General features: G+C 48.2%; 1 protein-coding gene across 6 annotated transcripts in view; it reads left to right on the top strand.

Annotated features, from left to right (window-relative positions):
- The window catches only part of CPNE4 (copine 4), a 517,058-nt gene that overhangs the window by 312,112 nt on the left and 187,509 nt on the right, over positions 1–17,437 (top strand). For 5 of the 6 annotated variants that reach the window (XM_060683625.2, XM_060683627.2, XM_060683626.2 and 2 more), the window contains one exon: positions 422–601. In XM_060683625.2, coding sequence (XP_060539608.1) covers positions 422–601 — 180 coding nt within the window. Of the gene's footprint in view, positions 1–421; positions 602–9,230; positions 9,382–17,437 lie in introns of those variants that run through there. The other variant, XM_060683629.2, reaches the window with a different exon arrangement.

Raw genomic sequence — 17,437 nt, forward strand, 5'->3', positions numbered from 1 at the left:
TTAATTTAGCTAGAAATATTGATGGTTGCTATAGTTACTACACAGTTTGTTCTGTCCATCTTAAACTACTTACCAGAACTGTTCCTTGAGTCCTTGAGATTCTCAGTCATCCAGGTCATGGTTGCCCCAAAGGTGCTTTTTCAAGAGGCAATTGGATTTTCTGGTTTTTCTTTGAAGATGTTTCACTTCTCATCCAAGAAGTTTTTCCAGCTCTGGCTGGATGGTGTTTCTTGAGTCTAGGTGTATTATTAGAATGATTTTTATCCTCTATAATTTCTCATTTTTAAAATAAAGTTTTTTTAACTGAAATTATGTTAAAAATAATTTTTTCCTTTAGTAAGATTGTTACAAGTGTTCTACACTTCAAATCTGTTTTAAGTGACTTTTAAAAACCGTAATAACTGACTCTCTTGATTGGCAGGTTGACCGGACAGAAGTCATAAAAACTTGCATAAACCCTGTCTTCTCAAAGCTATTCACAGTGGACTTTTATTTTGAAGAAGTACAGAGGCTACGATTTGAAGTCCATGATATCAGCAGCAATCACAATGGGCTGAAAGAAGCAGATTTCCTTGGTGGCATGGAATGTACTCTGGGGCAGGTAAAGTATTAGTGGTTTTCTTGACTGATTTTTTTTTTTTTTTTTTGCTGCCCTCATTTACTTTAGTCACTGCCAGGAGTCTTTGCTGACTTTGGCAATAAACAAGCCAAAGACTAAATATACACTATCAATAAATATTAATAACTCTGGTTTTCATGCAATATCCAAAAGAGATAAAGATTTGGAAAACGAGCTGAATGAGTGGGATATTGTTCCACGATGAGTAGGGTATGGTACCACAATAAAATAACTTTGACAGATGGGGTAATTGAAGCAATGTCTGGCTATATTGTGTAATATGCAATGCCTTCAACATCATGTATAGTTAACAAAAATATATATATATGAGGAAATACAAGTAAGCACATCCAAGGGACCTACACTAGAAGCAACAAAAGATTTGACAGGTTTGAAAGACAATCCATAAGCATTAATAATGAAGAAGAGAAATGTAATATTACTAAGAATCAACATAAATAGAATTTTAGAAGAAGAAAAAAGCAAAGAAAAAGACACTAGTACCTCCCAAGTTTTTAATGGAGACAAAACGAATGATGTTTTAATTTATTGTATATCACTGCTTGGCCAAGTCCCAGACAACTTGAGAGTTAATCTGGTTAAGAAGGGAAGATAAATTCTTCAGAGTAAAGAATGGTCTTTTCTCTGTCACTGAGAAAGATAAAATAGCAAAGGTGCAGTTGATCCTTGGCAACTTAATGGTTTCAGAAATACTTATGAAATGGAGAAAAACTGTTGAGAATAGGGATAGTTTATTCAAAACCAAATTACTTTTCTAAGTTATTTATTTTTCTGATGTGAAGCTTTGGAAAAAGTTAATCTGACACAAAGATAAAGTATTTGCAAATAGCAGAATTAGCCTCAAACAATAAGCAGTGAAACACTGAGCTTTAAAATTGTTCCTTGGTGCCCACAAATTGTGGAGAAGACCATTTATTATTGAATTATAACATGTAAGGAAATGGAAATTTATGTAGAAAAAGAATTAAATTTTAATAAAGAGGCCAGACAAAAGTGTAAAAAATGCTAATCATAAAATGCCAAAAGAAATCAAGGGCACAATGCTGAATGCCTTGCCTGTTTCACCTATTGCTAGGCACTTATTCTAAAGAAATGTATCAAATAATGGCAGTGTTCACTATGATTCACTATTCATTCATTTTTGCTTTAAAAAAAAAAGACCTCTGGAGGATGTTATCAAATGTAATAGAAATTTATAACACATTCTCCTGTGAAGATATTTTAGAGGAAAATTTTCATCTTTGGAATCATTTAAAAGCCACTAGAATCTATGCCAAAGAAATAAAGACATGTATAGTATTGTAATTTCAAGGTTTCATTATAAAATGGGTTTTAATGAATTTCTACCAAGCTTATCTATCGATCCATCCATCCGTCACTTATTTTTATTTAGCCTTTATTATTTTTATAAATAACTCAACACAATAAACATATTTAATACTCCTTCCTCCTATTTTCCCCAGTTGGGGTAAAAGAGACTGACTGGCCCAAAGTCACCAGCTGGTTTTTCATGACTAAAGTGGAACTTTTCCTAATTTGTATACCTGTTGATTGGTGTGAAAGAAGCTTTTCAATGTTGAAATTAATAATAAATAATAAAATGATTTTAGTCAACTATGAATGAAGATCTGGCTATATTGTCCCTTGAACATAAATACACAAGAAAGATCAATGTTAATGAAGTCATTAATCAATTGACAAAAGAGAGATTAATAAAACAAACCTTTCACTGTATTTTTATGGCCATTGTTGTTATTCATTTCATTTTATAATTATTACTGAATATAATTTTGCAGCATAAAGAACAAAAGTGTTTTAAAAAAATCTGTCTCAGATGTCAAATTCCTTAGTATGCCGCTGTGGTGGAGCTCTATAAAAAAATATGGAATATCCATAAAGGTCAGTGGTGCTAGGAATCTGGTAATTAATTCCAAATTGGGGGGTAGTTCTGGGCCTGATAATACTCCAAAGTCAAGGTAAAATGTTAACACCCTCTTCTAGTGGAGAGTATCAACACATGATTTTGTGAAATGTTAATCTTCAATTCTCATGGTTGCCTCACTCTTGCATATACACGTATACATGATTTTTAAAGTTTTTACATTTTCTTTTTTTTAATAATGTATATAATCCCAGTGGACATAGTATATAGATGCAGACTAGGTTGTTGTCCACATGTTGTTAAACAGTATCTCCTACCACCTGTCATTATGGATTGTGAAGCTGCTGGAAATCGTGGCTCAGCATTATTTGGAGGACTTCCAGTTGCTAATCCAGTGGTGGGATTCAGCTGGTTCTGGCCAGTTGTACCAGTGGTAAAAATTCTGGCTGATCACGCCCCACCCAGTCACTCCTCATCTTGCCCGCTCGCCTGGCATAGCTGCTGCTGCTCTCCATCTGGCTTGCCTCGACCACATGGTCTCTGAGGCCCAGCCAGCTTGCCTGCTTTCTACACAGCTGAATCCCATGCGGCACTCTCTGCACAGCCCAGCTAAGCTACCCTGATCTGCCTAGATGAGTGACTGCTAACAGCAAGGCCTGAATCCTGGCCTAGCTGCCTCCTACTATGTCACCCCACAGTCCCTGAGGCCCTGCATGCTTGCCTGCTGTTATGTACTGACAGATTGGCGCATGTGTGTCAGCCACCGCCAGGCGAGGGCGCTCTTCTGGCGGGAATGAGCAGAGCGCTCATTGGATAAGACGCTGACAGCTCGGGTATTTAAGAGCTGTCAAAGCCTGACAGAATTGCTTAGTTCCTCAGTTAGTTGTTGTTGTAGAGATCCAGTCGTTGCTGTTAACTCGTTCTAATTAAAGGAATGGTTATGGTTAATTGAATTGGCCTCGTTTATGCCTACCCACCTCAGTATTTATCACTGGCGACGAGGATGGGATCGTGAGGCAGCAAATCGAGCAACTACGTTTCAGCTGTCACTGAGCTATTAACCATACCGGAACGCAGAGTAAGTGCCTCAGGCAATCGTCCGGGCACCATGGCCACCCTAACGATGTTTGCGCCCTTTAACCAGACGCAGGAGATGTGGGACTCTTTCCTAGACAGTTTTGACTGTTTCTTAGCAGCTAATGACTATAAGGCTTTACTGGGTGATCGGAAGCAAGCCGTTTTCCTCAGCGTCTGTGGTCATGAGATGTTTGAGACTGTGAGATCTCTATTAGCGCCCCTGAGGGTTCAGGACGTACCCTGGGATACTCTGGAATGGCCAAGTTAAAAGGACATTATGCCCCACTGCCTTCCTGTGTTGCTAGGCGTTATGCTTTCCGCCACAGATATCAGGCTGAAGGGGAAACGATTAACAAATACATGGCCGCGTTAAGGACAGCCGCCTTGTATTGTGAATTCCGAGACCTAGATGACCTCCTGCTGGATCAATTAATTTGCGGGGTACGGGATCTTAATCTACAACACCGTCTGTTGGCCAGAATGGACGCCACCTTGCAGTGGGCAATTGATGAGGCCTGTGCATCCGAGCTGTCAGATAAGTCCTCGAACGAAATGCAGAAGACAGCTAGCCCTGCATTAGCGAAACAGGCATCAGCTGTTCACCATGAAGACATCAACTCAGACCACTCCACAGATGACGAAGGGGTGAGCCATTTGAAGACAGCGCCTAAGAAGGATCGGGACCCCAAGAAGCGGAAGGCACAAAGTTGGTGCGATGGTTGTGGCGGAAACCACAACCGGTCTTCCTGCAGATTCAGGAACGCAGAGTGCAGGCGATGTGGCAGGAAAGGCCACATAGCCAAAGTCTGCCGAGCCGGCCAACCATCCACAGTTAAGCCTAATAGACTATTTCCCCGGGAAGCCCAACCACAAGGTAGACAAGGCCCCGGGGGGGAGAGTGCTTTACCATCTATCGAGACACGCACAGCCCTGAGGTAGTTGTTGGCCAGGCCAGTGGGGACGTAAAAAGAAAAATTTTCCTCACTTTGTTAATTGAGGGTATTCCATGTAAAATGGAAGTTGATACGGGATCCTCAATGTCCATAGTGTCATGGAGCACCTTTAAACGCTTGTCGCCCAAAATTTCAAAATGCCGTTTGTCTCCATGCAATATTAGGTTGTGGGACTATCAAGGTAACTCCATTCCCATTCTGAGGCACGGATACGTTAGAGTGCAATATAACAATTTTAGTGGCCGCCTGCAAGTCATTGTTGTCAGCAGCTCCTTGCCCAATCTCCTGGGGTTAGATTGGTTTGATGCCCTGGGTCTGGCCATAACGGGGGTTAATAGGACTAGCGAGGATAAATTTGCCTCCTTATTTGATGAGTTCACTGACGTATTCAGCGAGGGTCTTAGTACCTACAGAGGTTCCCCTGTATCTTTTAGCCTGGATCCTGGGATTGCCCCCATCAGGCTCAAACCTAGAAGAGTCCCCCTGGCACTCCTGCCCAAGGTTGATGAGGAACTAGATAGACTAATTAGTCAAGGGGTCCTGGAGCCTCTGTGGACTACGCTAAATGGGAGACCCCCATCGTGCTGGCAATTAAACCTAACGGCTCCCTTCGAAGTTGCGCCGACTATAAGGCAACATTAAATAAGGCGTTGCAGTCCAACCCGTATCCTGTTCCTGTGGTACAACACTTGCTGCATTCTTTGGGCCACGGTATGGTGTTTGTCAAGTTGGACATGGCGCAAGCTTATCAACAGCTTTGGGTGGATAGCAGAGGCCCAAACAATAGTTACCCACCGTGGCGCCTTCAGGTGCAAGCGCCTGCAATTCGGCTTCTGTGTTGCCCCTAGAATTTTTCAGAGCTTCGTAGAGCGGCTAGTACAAGGACTACCGGGAGTAATACCGTATTTTTATGACGTCTTCGTATCAGTGAAAGATGAACACGAGCTCCTGAGTCGTTTGCGACAGGTCCTAGCTAGATTCCAGCATGCTGGCCTTAAATTAAAGTGCGACAAGTGCCAACTTGGCTCTTCACAAGTCGAGTTCTTGGGTTTTCAGATTGACGCTGCAGGAATTCACCCTACTCAGGCAAAGGTACGTGCCATCAAGGAGGCCCCCACTCCTAAGTCCAAGTCCGAATTGCAGGCCTTTTGGGGCCTTTTAAACTTTTACAACATGTTTCTTCCTCACAAGGCCACTCTCGCTGAGCCTCTCCACCGTTTGCTTAAGACTCAAACGCCTTGGTCATGGGGGCCCCGGGAGGCTGCTTCTTTTGCTGCTGTTAAGGACTTACTGACTTCTTCCAACCTGTTGGTCCAGTATGATAGCTGCCTCCCATTGACCCTTGCCTGTGATGCTTCGCCCTATGGCGTCGGGGCTGTCCTCAGTCACCGCCTTCCCAATGGCTCTGAGGCTCCAATTGCTTATTTCTCCCGCACACTCTCCCCAACTGAGCGCCGCTAAGGCCAAATCGATAAGGAGGCTCTTGCTTTGGTGCTGGAGTCAAACGTTTCCACCACTACTTGTATGGCCGTTCATTTGACCTCGTGACTGACCATAGGCCCCTCCTTGGTATTCTGGCCGGGGACAGACAAACCCCTCAGATCATCTCCCCTCGCATGGCGAGATGGGTCGAGTTCCTGATGGTTTATCATTATTGCCTCCTACACCGCCCCGGTAAGGCACTGGGCCACGTGGATGCCCTGAGTCGTTGCCCACTTTCCTCTCCGGTCGACGACCCCGCACCTGTCGCTGCTGTTCTGCTGATCGACGACCACCACCTTCCCGTCACTGCCGCGGATGTGGTGCGGCTCACCATTAAAGACAAAACCCTCTCACAAGTTCTTGACTGGGTTCGGAGAGGATGGCCTCTTGATCCTACTGTCCCTGAGTTCCAGCCCTTCAAGATCCGCCAGACTGAACTGACTACTCTAAAGGGGTGTTTGCTGTGGGGTTCGAGGGTCATTATACCGCCTGCCTTGCAGGGGAGTGTTTTATCTTCTTTGCATGAGGGTCACCCAGGCATCGCCTGTATGAAAGCCTTGGGGCGAAGTTATGTTTGGTGCCTGGTTTAGACCAGGATATTGCAAATTGGGTCGCTGACTGTTCTCCCTGCCAAGAGTTGTGAGCATCTGCTCCGGCTGCCCCCTCTCGGGAGTGGGATTCTCCCCGCATTCCTTGGTCCCGTCTGCATGTTGATTTTGCGGGACCTCTACAAGGTCATACATTTATGGTTGTCGTAGATGCCTATTCTAAATGGGTTCAGGTGGTGCCTATGCTTTCCACATCATCGGACGCTGTTGTCCGGGCATTGCGCCTATTGTTTGCTACCCATGGGCTCCCTGATGTCATTGTCTCCGATAATGGCCCTCAACTTACATCTGCCACTTTCCAAGGGTTTTTGGCAGTGCTAGGCATTCGCCATGCCCGTGTGGCTCTGTTTCATCCAGCCGGAAATGGTTTGGCTGAGAGGGCCGTGAGGTCAGTTAAGGAGGCCCTCCATAGGTTGGGGTCAGGGGATTGGAAATCTAAAATAGCCACCTACCTTTTGACGCAACACTCTATCCCCTGCCCAGTTTCCAATCGCTCCCCAGCGGAACTGCTTATGGGCCGCCGCCTGCGAATTCCCTTAGATCGTTTACATCCGACCTATTCCCCTGAGTTGCCCTTAGACTCCATGGGTGGGGTCCGAGTTTTCACCGAAGGGGACCCTGTCTATGCTAGAAATTACAGTGGCGACCCCCATTGGATTCCGGGAAAAATTTCAGGGGTAATGGGACCACGTTCTTATTCTGTCCTCCTGGCTGATGGCCGTCTGTGGTGACGGCACATTGACCAGTTGAGGGCGCGGTGTTTGCCAGACTCGCAGGAGTTTAGCCCCCGATCCTCACCCATTCCTGTGAGTCCACCAGTGTGCATGCGCATGCCTGACCACCTACCGCCATCTCTCCTGTTGGACTCACCTGTGCGGAAGGAACCGGCAGCGTTTGAGACTCTGGGCGACAAGGGGTTAACTCCTCCGTCCCCGACCATCGCCGATCCTCCAACCCAGTCGCCCATTCCGACTGCCGGGACCAATTTATGCCATTCAGGGAGGAGCCATCACCGCCCGGCATACCTGCGCGATTACGCTTGTGCCATTCCAGGGGAAAGGGGTGTTATGTACTGACAGATTGGCACATGCGTGTCAGCCACCGCCAGGCGAGGGCGCTCTTCTGGCGGGAATGAGCAGAGCGCTCATTGGATAAGATGCTGACAGCTCGGGTATTTAAGAGCTGTCAAAGCCTGACAGAATTGCTTAGTTCCTCAGTTAGTTGTTGTTGTAGAGATCCAGTCGTTGCTGTTAACTCGTTCTAATTAAAGGAATGGTTATGGTTAATTGAATTGGCCTTGTTTATGCCTACCCACCTCAGTATTTATCAATCACTCCTCATCTTGTCCGCTCGCCCGGCATAGCTGCTGCTGCTCTCCATCTGGCTTGCCTCGACAACATGGTGTCGAGGCCCAGCCAGCTTGCCTGCTTTCTACACAGCTGAATCCCATGCGGCACTCTCCGCACAGCCCAGCTAAGCTGCCCTGATCTGCCTAGATGAGTGACTGCTAGCAGCAAGGCCTGAATCCTGGCCTAGCTGCCTCCTACTATGTCACCCCACAGTCCCTGAGGCCCTGCATGCTTGCCTGCCTTCCCTGCTGCCTTCCCCATGGTCCCCGAGGCTCTGCACACTTGCCTGCCTTCCCCCCAGTCCCCGAGGCCCAAAGAAGGGCCAATGGAAATGCCCCATTTTCTCCCTCCATTGGGCTGTCTGTACCACGCTGGATCGGGAGGGGGAGGGGGAAGCAAAAAGTGTGCTGGTGCTGCTGTTCCAGAGGACTGCTTCAGGAGTGAGGGGGAATAAAGAGGCCAACCGGCAGGCCAAAGCATCACTGGCTTTGCTGTCCCACCTCTGCTCTTGTAAAGTGAAATGAAATTCCTTTTCTCTTGCTGTGCGGCCCTCCTGATCTGCAGCAGCTCCCTAAATAAGAAGGCTGGCTGCAAGATGAGGGGAGCCAAGAAAAGGCAGCAGAGGCAGGAGAGCAAAGCAAGTGAGGGACCCTTTGCTTGCTTGCTGGCTTCTTTATTCCCCCTCACTCTTGAGGCAGCCCTCTGGAACGGCAGTGGCAGCACATGTGGCTCCTTTTCTCTTGCCACACAATCTTTGAGACTGCAGCTCCCTAAAGGTAATGGTGCTGTGGCATCAAGGAGGGTGGCACAGGCTGAAGCGGCGGTAGTGACAGCCTTAGTGTGCAGGAGTGAAGCACAAGTTGCCTTTGCCCTACCCACTCAGCCTTCATCCCGGTACATTTGCACCAGCTGGTGGCACCCAAAACAGCCCTTAGTTTGGAGCTGGAAGCCGCGGCTGGAATCAGTCCTAGCTTTGCTATCCATTGCAGCTAGGAATCTCAAATAAAGCCAAGAATGAATGCTTGTGTTGCAGCCAATCTGGGTGCTAGATAGGCAGGTGGTCTGCAAACTCTATCTTCTTCTGAGGAGCCTGGCCAAAGTTTCATTCACTGAGGCACCAGGACTCCTGATGACAAGATGGGGCCTTCAGGCACTTAGCTTGGCCACCTATTGGCTCCAGCCCCATCCTCCACCTCAGAGAGTTGGCACACAAAAGTTTGGCCTGGCTCCTCAAGATACAGAGTTTGCAGGAGGCTGATCTAGAGGCTGGTAGCACAAATGTTCGTTCTCAGCTTTGAGATTCCTAGCTGCAATGAGCAGCAAAGCTAGGTTCGTCCCCCTGATCCAGCATCAGGAAAAGGGGGTGGAGAGAAACAGTCCTGTTGCCAAGGTACGTGTGGGTTGGAGTGGGGGTAAGAAATTCCAACTTCAGCCTTCTGGTGTGGTGCGAGGCTTTGGGTTAAGGCTTATCAGATATATATTGATGGTCATGCTCATTTGGTTCTATGAGGAAGTTATTTCGTCAATACAGCTTCAGGTTCAAAAGGTTGTTTTATTATTTACAAATATATACATGCATACGATAATGAACAGGGTGTCCTGTTGCATTTTTACCCTAACTGTATGACTCAGATGTTGAGAGGAGAGAGAAGTTCACGTGTTGTCTTGCTGAGAGATAGATGAGAGAGAGAGAAAAAAGGGGAAGATATCCAAATGGTTTCTAGGTAAGAGTCCAATAAGAGAGTTCATTGGCTGATATAGTCACATGTGATGTCTGTAAAGACTTAACCCCTTCTAGTCTCTGGTGCATCATATGCATGCAATATCTTACAAGGCTGGAGGGAGGTTGAGCAACAGGTTGAGGGGAGGCAGCGGTTGTTTCTATGTGGTGCTGGCAGTGGCAAGAAAAAGGGCTGGATGCCCCTGCTCCTCCTCAGCACACATTCAAAGGCCGTCGAGCGAAAAGGAGGGTAGGAAAAAAAGTGGAGTGGAGGGTGCAGGGTGACTGAGACCCTTGCCCTGTGCATGCGTGCCTCTCGGGCTTTGCCTGTATATGCTGCCTCTAAAGCAGTGAGTTAAAAAAAAAATGAGGCAAGGGGAGGGAAAAAAGATGATCTGTCAGGGCAAGCCAAGCAGCCTGGCTGTTTCTGACTTTAACTCTGCGATACAGGCAACACTGTGTGCTCCTGCCAGGTGGGCAGGCTGTCCGGCTGTGGTGGAAATGGGGATAAGTTAAATGCTGTGAAACAGCAGGGGGGAGAGCAGAACAAACGCCTAGAACGTGGGCCTAGATCCCACCTGTTGCTCCAGGAAGATGCGTGCCATTTGGCTGTTTTTGCTTCCCCTCTGTTAAAGCTCAGGAAAGAGAAGAGAGGAAAGTCTCGAGCCCCGCAGGCACCGCAAGGGGAACGGCAAGCTTGCGGGGGAGAGGAAAAGAAGAAGAGAGCAAGACCTCAACAAGAGGGGGGGGAAGAGGAAGAAGCGGTTGTGATGTTGGCCGTCAGGACCGCGACGCAGTCTCAAACCCCTTCCTGTGCCAGGAAAATGGATGGCTCTCTCCTCTATCAGGCTTGTGCACACGCATGCATGCATGCACACACACACACACATGAGAGAGACAGAGGAGAGCCCATCTCAAGAGAAAGAGAAAGGGAGAGATGAGAAAGAGGGAGAGGGAGAGGGAGAAAGAAAGAAAGAGATGAGAAACAGAAATGAGAAAGAAAGAGAGGAAGAAAGAGAGAAAAATGAGAGAGAGATGAGAGAGAGGGAGGGAGAAAGATGAGAGAGAGAGATGAGAAACAGAGGAAGAAAGAAAGAGATGAGTGTTAAGTCCTCGACTTACGACGGGCGTCCCTGATTGGCTGAGACGCACGGACTTGCCGGCGGGAGAATGTTGCCCTCCTATTGGTTGTTTAGTTTGACAGCTACAGTATAAATAGCTGTCAAACCCCTTGTTCTGGGTTCTGTTTATTCCAAGCCTCTACAGCTGTTGTTAGAAATAAAGGGTTCCTGTTTGACTTAACCTGGTCTCGCCTCAGTTAATTGGACCCCGGGTCGCCCTACAGAGCACTGGCGACGAAGGTGGGATCCCGGGCATGAAGAGACAGGTGGTCAACAGCTGAAGTCACTAGCGCTAAGCCAAGGCGCTAGCTGAGTCACTAAACGACGAGACGTCGTTTTGAGAAACAAGTTTCTCACAGAAACAGAACCGTCCTTATCAGGATGGCACCCCCAACATTCGCTCCTTTCAACCCAGCCTCAGAAACCTGGAACTCATACGAGGCTAGATTTGAGTGCTTCCTGGAAGCGAACGACTATACTGGGCTGTCCAGCAGCCGGAAAAGGGCGCACTTTTTAAATGCCTGCGGCCCCGAAATGTTTGCTGTTGCGCTAGCCCTGCTTGCCCCAGTTCCTGTCCAGACAGTGTCGTGGGAAGTCCTGAGGGACAAACTCAAGAGCCACTACGAACCCACGCCATCGCGGATAGCTCGAAGGTTCGCTTTCAGACAGATCCTTCAAGCTGAGGGGGAATCCATCAACCACTACATGGCCTCCCTCAGGACTGCTGCCTTGAACTGCGAATTTGCCCAGCTAGAGGACTCCCTCCTGGAGCAGTTCGTGTGTGGCGTAAAAGACTTAAGAATACAACGCCACTTGTTAGAGAAGAAAGAAATTACCCTTGCAACTGCCATAGAGGAGGCTCAGGCATGCGAACTATCTAGCAGATCTACATTAGAAATTCGTAAATCGCAATCCGCCGCTCCTGCCACCAAGCCCAACACCGTCCATTCGGAAGAGGCAGGCTCTGAGGTGATCGAGGAGGAGGAGGATGAGGTTAGCCGCCTCAAAACCTCCAAGGGTAAAAGAATTACCTCAGACAAGGACTTCGCAGGGTCTCCCTGTCAAGGCTGCGGTGAAATGCATCCCAGAGCAACTTGTCGTTTTAGAACCACCATCTGCCGCAGATGTGGAAAAAAGGGGCACCTGGCAAGAGTCTGCCGGGCTAATCTGCAAGGCACACAGCCGAACGCCTCCAGACGACTGTTTCAAAAAACACCCAAGCCAAGCGGTGACTGTTTTGCCGTTTCCAAGAGTAACAACGCTCCTGCAGTGTCTGCCCGCCAAACCAGAGTTAGTTCCAACAAGAAAATCTACATGACAATTACCATAGAAGGAAACCCCTGCCAAATGGAGGTCGACACGGGGTCTTCCAAGTCCCTAATCTCTTGGCACACTCTAAAGCAAGTGGCACCAAATATTCAAAAACGCGCCCTTCAACCATGCCAAGTACGCCTCCGGGACTATCAGGGGAATGACATTCCTGTCATGGGTGGCGCCAAGCTCCTAGTGGAGCACAAGACCTTCACTGGCAAGCTTCCTTTGATCATCGTACGAGACCCGCTGCCCAGCCTGCTAGGGCTCGATTGGTTTGGCGCCTTGGGACTTGGCATAACTGGCATCCATTCAGTACGCCCTGATAACTTTGAGGATCTCATGGCTGAATTCGCAGACGTTTTCAACGACAACTTAGGTAAATATAAGGGATCTCCCATCTCCCTCAATTTAGACCCAAAAGTAGCCCCCGTTAGATTAAAGCCCAGGAGGGTGCCATTTGCACTCAAACCTCTGGTGGATAAAGAGCTAGATAAACTTATTGCACAGGGCATTCTTGAACCCACCGACCACGCCCCCTGGGAGACCCCCATAGTCCTACCCATCAAGCCTGATGGGTCTATCCGCATCTGCGCGGACTATAAAAATACAGTAAATAAGGCCCTCCAAGCCCACCCTTATCCTGTACCCGTAGTGCAACACTTGTTGCACTCATTGGGCAAAGGCTCCATTTTTGCCAAACTGGACATGGCGCAAGCCTATCAGCAACTCCCCGTTGATTCTGCCACAGCTGCAGCCCAGACCATAGTTACACACCGGGGGGCATTCAAATGCCACCGCCTCCAGTTTGGCATTAGTGTGGCTCCAGGCATATTCCAGAGCCTTATGGAGCGACTCCTGCAAGGGCTGCCAGGAGTCGTTCCATATTTTGATGACATCATCATCTCTGCCTCCAGCCAGTCAGAACTTAAAGTCAAGCTGAGGACAGTCCTGTGCCGTTTCCAAACGGCTGGCCTTAAACTCAAGAAGGCTAAATGTAGACTCGGGGTGCCCCAAGTTGAATTCTTAGGATATTTGATTGATGCCTCTGGCATACATCCCACCCCTTCAAAGATAGCTGCCATTAAGCGGGCCCCCACCCCTGGCAACAAAACCGACCTACAAGCCTTCCTCGGGCTTTTGAATTTTTACAGCACCTTTTTGCCACACAAGGCCACTGTTGCCGAACCCCTGCACCGCCTGTTAGATAAGAAATACCCCTGGCGCTGGGGCCCCCGGGAGGCATCCTCCTTTGAGGCTGTCAAATCCCTCCTGTCATCTGATGCCGTTTTGGTACAATACTCTGAAAGCCTTCCCTTAGTTCTTGCTGCCGACGCCTCCCCCTTCGGGATCGGGGCCGTTTTAAGCCACGCCCTCCCTAATGGCACTGAGGCCCCCATTGCCTTTTATTCCAGGACGCTCTCCTCCACGGAGCGCAATTATGGCCAGATTGACAAGGAGGCGCTGGCTGCTGTGGCAGCCGTCAAGCGTTTCCATGATTACCTTTATGGCCGGCCCTTCACCTTAGTCACAGATCACAAACCCCTCTTAGGCATCCTGGCTGGCAACATCGCGACGCCCCAGGTCCTCTCCCCTCGCATGTCACGCTGGGTTGAATTCCTAGCCGCTTACTCGTATTCTCTCGTCTATTGCCTGGGCAAACTTCTGACACATGCAGATGCCCTCAGCCGCTGCCCCTTGCCCATCTCTATCTATGATCCCTCTCCGACTTCTCAGGTCCTCCTCATTGAGTCCCTGCACCTGCCACTCTCTGCTTCCGATATTGCGACCCACTCTGCTAAAGACCCCATCCTCCGCAGAGTTTTAGACTGGGTGCGCAGGGGATGGCCTCCGGGAAGTGTAGGTCCTGAGTTCAAGCCATACCACGTCAGACAGCATGAGTTGTCTGTACAGCGAGGGTGTTTGCTGTGGGGAAATAGAGTAGTAGTACCCGCCAAACTCCAGCAGCGAGTTTTGGAATCTCTGCATGAGGGACACCCGGGAATAGCTAGGATGAAATCTCTAGGGTGCAGTTACGTCTGGTGGCCAAATTTTGATCAAGCGGCCACTCTGTGGGTCGCAGGGTGCCAGCCTTGCCAACTGTCCCGACCATCAGCCCCCGCCACTCCAGTCAAAGAGTGGGAGATGCCAAAGTCGCCTTGGTCACGAATCCATGTGGACTTTGCCAGACCCTTCCATGGGCAAACCTTCCTAGTGGTGGTCGATGCCTACTCAAAGTGGGTGGAGATAGTCGCCATGGCATCAACCACCTCGGCCGCCCTAATCAGGGCCTTGCAAAGACTTTTTGCCACCCACGGGTTGCCCGATGTCATCGTTTCGGACAATGGCCCGCAACTAGCATCTGCTGCCTTCCAGGTCTTCCTAGCAGGACATGGGATACACCACGCCAGGGTGGCACCATTTTGCCCTGCCAGCAATGGTTTGGCAGAAAGGGCCGTGAGGTCAGCCAAAGAGACCCTCTCCCGATTCACCCACGGGGACTGGCAGGAGAAAGTGGCCCTATACCTGTTGGCACAGCACGTAACTCCATGCCCTTCTACCAACAGGAGCCCCGCAGAACTTCTAATGGGCCGACGTCTCCGCACCGACCTCGACCGCTTGCACCCTGCCTACTCTCCAGAGAAGCCCCCTGACTCAACCAGTCGCCACCGTAGCTTCAGTGTTGGCGATTCTGTGTATGCCCAAAACTTTGGGGGCGAACCCAAATGGCTACCAGGAACCATTGAGCAAAACACCGGCCCGTACTCCTACCAAATCCGGCTACCCGATGGCAGGCTCTGGCACCGTCATCTGAATCAAATCAGAGCCCGTTTAACATCCCATACAGATATCTCAGCCGGCCGGGATGAGCCCGCAACAGTTCCAACCCCTAACTATACACCAACTGTCCCTAGCTCAAACGCGGCCCCAGAGCCCAACTTACTGGAAGAACCTGGCCAGCAATCCGACGACGAGGCCGACTCGGGTGTTCCAGACGAGTCGCCGGGAGTTCCGCTGGTGACACAAGCACCGCCTACTACTCAGGCAGCCACCCCTGAACTGCGTAGATCTAGTCGAACGTGCAGGCGCCCTGCGTATCTGGCCGATTACGCCTGCTCCATCCAGAGGGGAAGGGGTGTTAAGTCCTCGACTTACGACGGGCGTCCCTGATTGGCTGAGACGCACGGACTTGCCGGCGGGAGAATGTTGCCCTCCTATTGGTTGTTTAGTTTGACAGCTACAGTATAAATAGCTGTCAAACCCCTTGTTCTGGGTTCTGTTTATTCCAAGCCTCTACAGCTATTGTTAGAAATAAAGAGTTCCTGTTTGACTTAACCTGGTCTCGCCTCAGTTAATTGGACCCCGGGTCGCCCTACAGAGCAATGAGAAAGATGAGAAAGAGAAAGGGTGAAAGAAAAAGAGATGAGAGAGATGAGTGAGGAGATGAGAGAGAGAAAGGGGGAGAAAGAGAGATGAGAGTGGGATGAGAAACACAGAAGGAGAAAGAAAGAGAGATGAGATGAGAGTTGAGAAAAGGAGAAAAAAATGAGAGAGATGAGAGAGGGGGAGAAAGAAAGAGATGAGAGAAAGAAATGAGAGAGAGAGAGATAAGATAAATAGAGAGGGAGAAAGGAAGATGAGAAAGATGAGAAAGAGAGAAAGGGTGAAAGAAAAAGAGAGATGAGAGATGAGTGAGGAGATGAGAGAGAGAAAGAGGGGGAGAAAGAGAGATGAGAGTGGGATGAGAAACACAGAAGGAGAAAGAAAGAGAGATGAGATGAGAGTTGAGAAAGGGAGAAAAAAGAAATGTGAGACGAGATGAGAGAGAAAGAGAGAGGGAGAAAGATGAGAGAGAGGGAGAAATGAGAGAGAAAGAGAAAAGGAGAGAGAAAGAGAGATGAGAAATAGGGAGAAAGAAATAGAGAGATGAGAGAGAGATGAGATGAGAGAAAGAGGGGGAAAGATGAGAGAGAGATGAGAAATGGAGAAAGAAAGAGATGAGAGAAAGAAATGAGAGAGAGAGAGATAAGATAAATAGAGAGGGAGAAAGAAAGAGATGAGAGAAGAGAGAGAGATGAGAAACGGAGAAAGAAAGAGAAAGAGATGAGAGAGAGAGAGGAGTGAGAGGAGATGAGAGAGAAAGGGAGAGAGATGAGAGAGAGATGAGAGCGAGAGAGTGAGAAAGAAAGAGAAAAAGATGAGTGTCAACTTGCAAAGCTTTCAAGTTGCCATGAGCAGGAGGGAGGGAGAACTGATGGAGCTGATTGATTTCTCTAACTGAAATTACATTCCATAGATGCTTTTCTACTGCAATCAGTAAGAGACTTGTGGGTTTCACAGCCAGCCAAAGTGGTTAACTGGAGAATGTGATTTATGACATGGCCAGGGAGGAGGGGAGAGACAGGGTCATAGGGGAACTAATTAGTTAGAACTAATCCCACGTAAATCTGCGTGGGATTAGTTCTAGCTGCATCCGAATATTGACGAAATGGTGCTCCTAATAAATGACTGTATTTCTTTTGAAGTTTGGCTCGTGGCTCATGAATTAATTAGGGCATCTTTCGGAAACTTCACAATGAGAGAGAAATGAGAGAAAAAGAGAGATAAGAGAGAGGAGATGAGAGAGGGGGGAGAAAGATATGAGAGAAAGAAAGAGAAAAGGGGAAAGAGTGAGTTGAGAGAGAGAAAGGGAGAAAGAGAAAGAGAGATGAGAGACAGATCAGAGACAGAGATGGAGAAGGAGAGGGAGAGGCAGAAAGAAAAAGAGAGATGAGAAAGAGAGAGATGAGAGAGAGGGACACACACACACACACACACACACACAGAGATCTGTTTAAAAGAAAATAGACAAATGGCTCTTTGAGTGTTTAAGGTTGCAGAACCTGGTCGTTAAGTGAACCTTGTGGTCAGTAAGCAAACACTATGGTTGTTAAACAAGTCAATTTTCCCCAATGGGCATTTTTAACCGGAAACCAGAAGGAATTGTTGGAAACTGGCAAAAAACATAGAAAACCATAGTCACATGACTGTGTGGGATGTTTAACTGGTCATAAATTGTGGGTGTATGTATACATGGCTGTCAAAACTCCAAAAACAGGTCAAGTAGCTCTGGGGAGGCCAGTCGTAAATTAGAACACTTGCTAAGCAACCGGCCATTAAGTGAGGACGACTTGTATTTGGTTTGCCTTAAGGGTATGGAAACTGGTTTCCTTTGACACTTTGGGGGATTGCAAAAGGTCTGGATGGGGGAATCCTCATAGGGGGAACTAGGATTGTGCCCACCATTTTTGGGA

Source organism: Pantherophis guttatus, chromosome 4, assembly GCF_059756535.1.
Source record: "Pantherophis guttatus breed Tessera chromosome 4, ASM5975653v1, whole genome shotgun sequence".
Classification (NCBI taxonomy): domain Eukaryota; kingdom Metazoa; phylum Chordata; class Lepidosauria; order Squamata; family Colubridae; genus Pantherophis; species Pantherophis guttatus.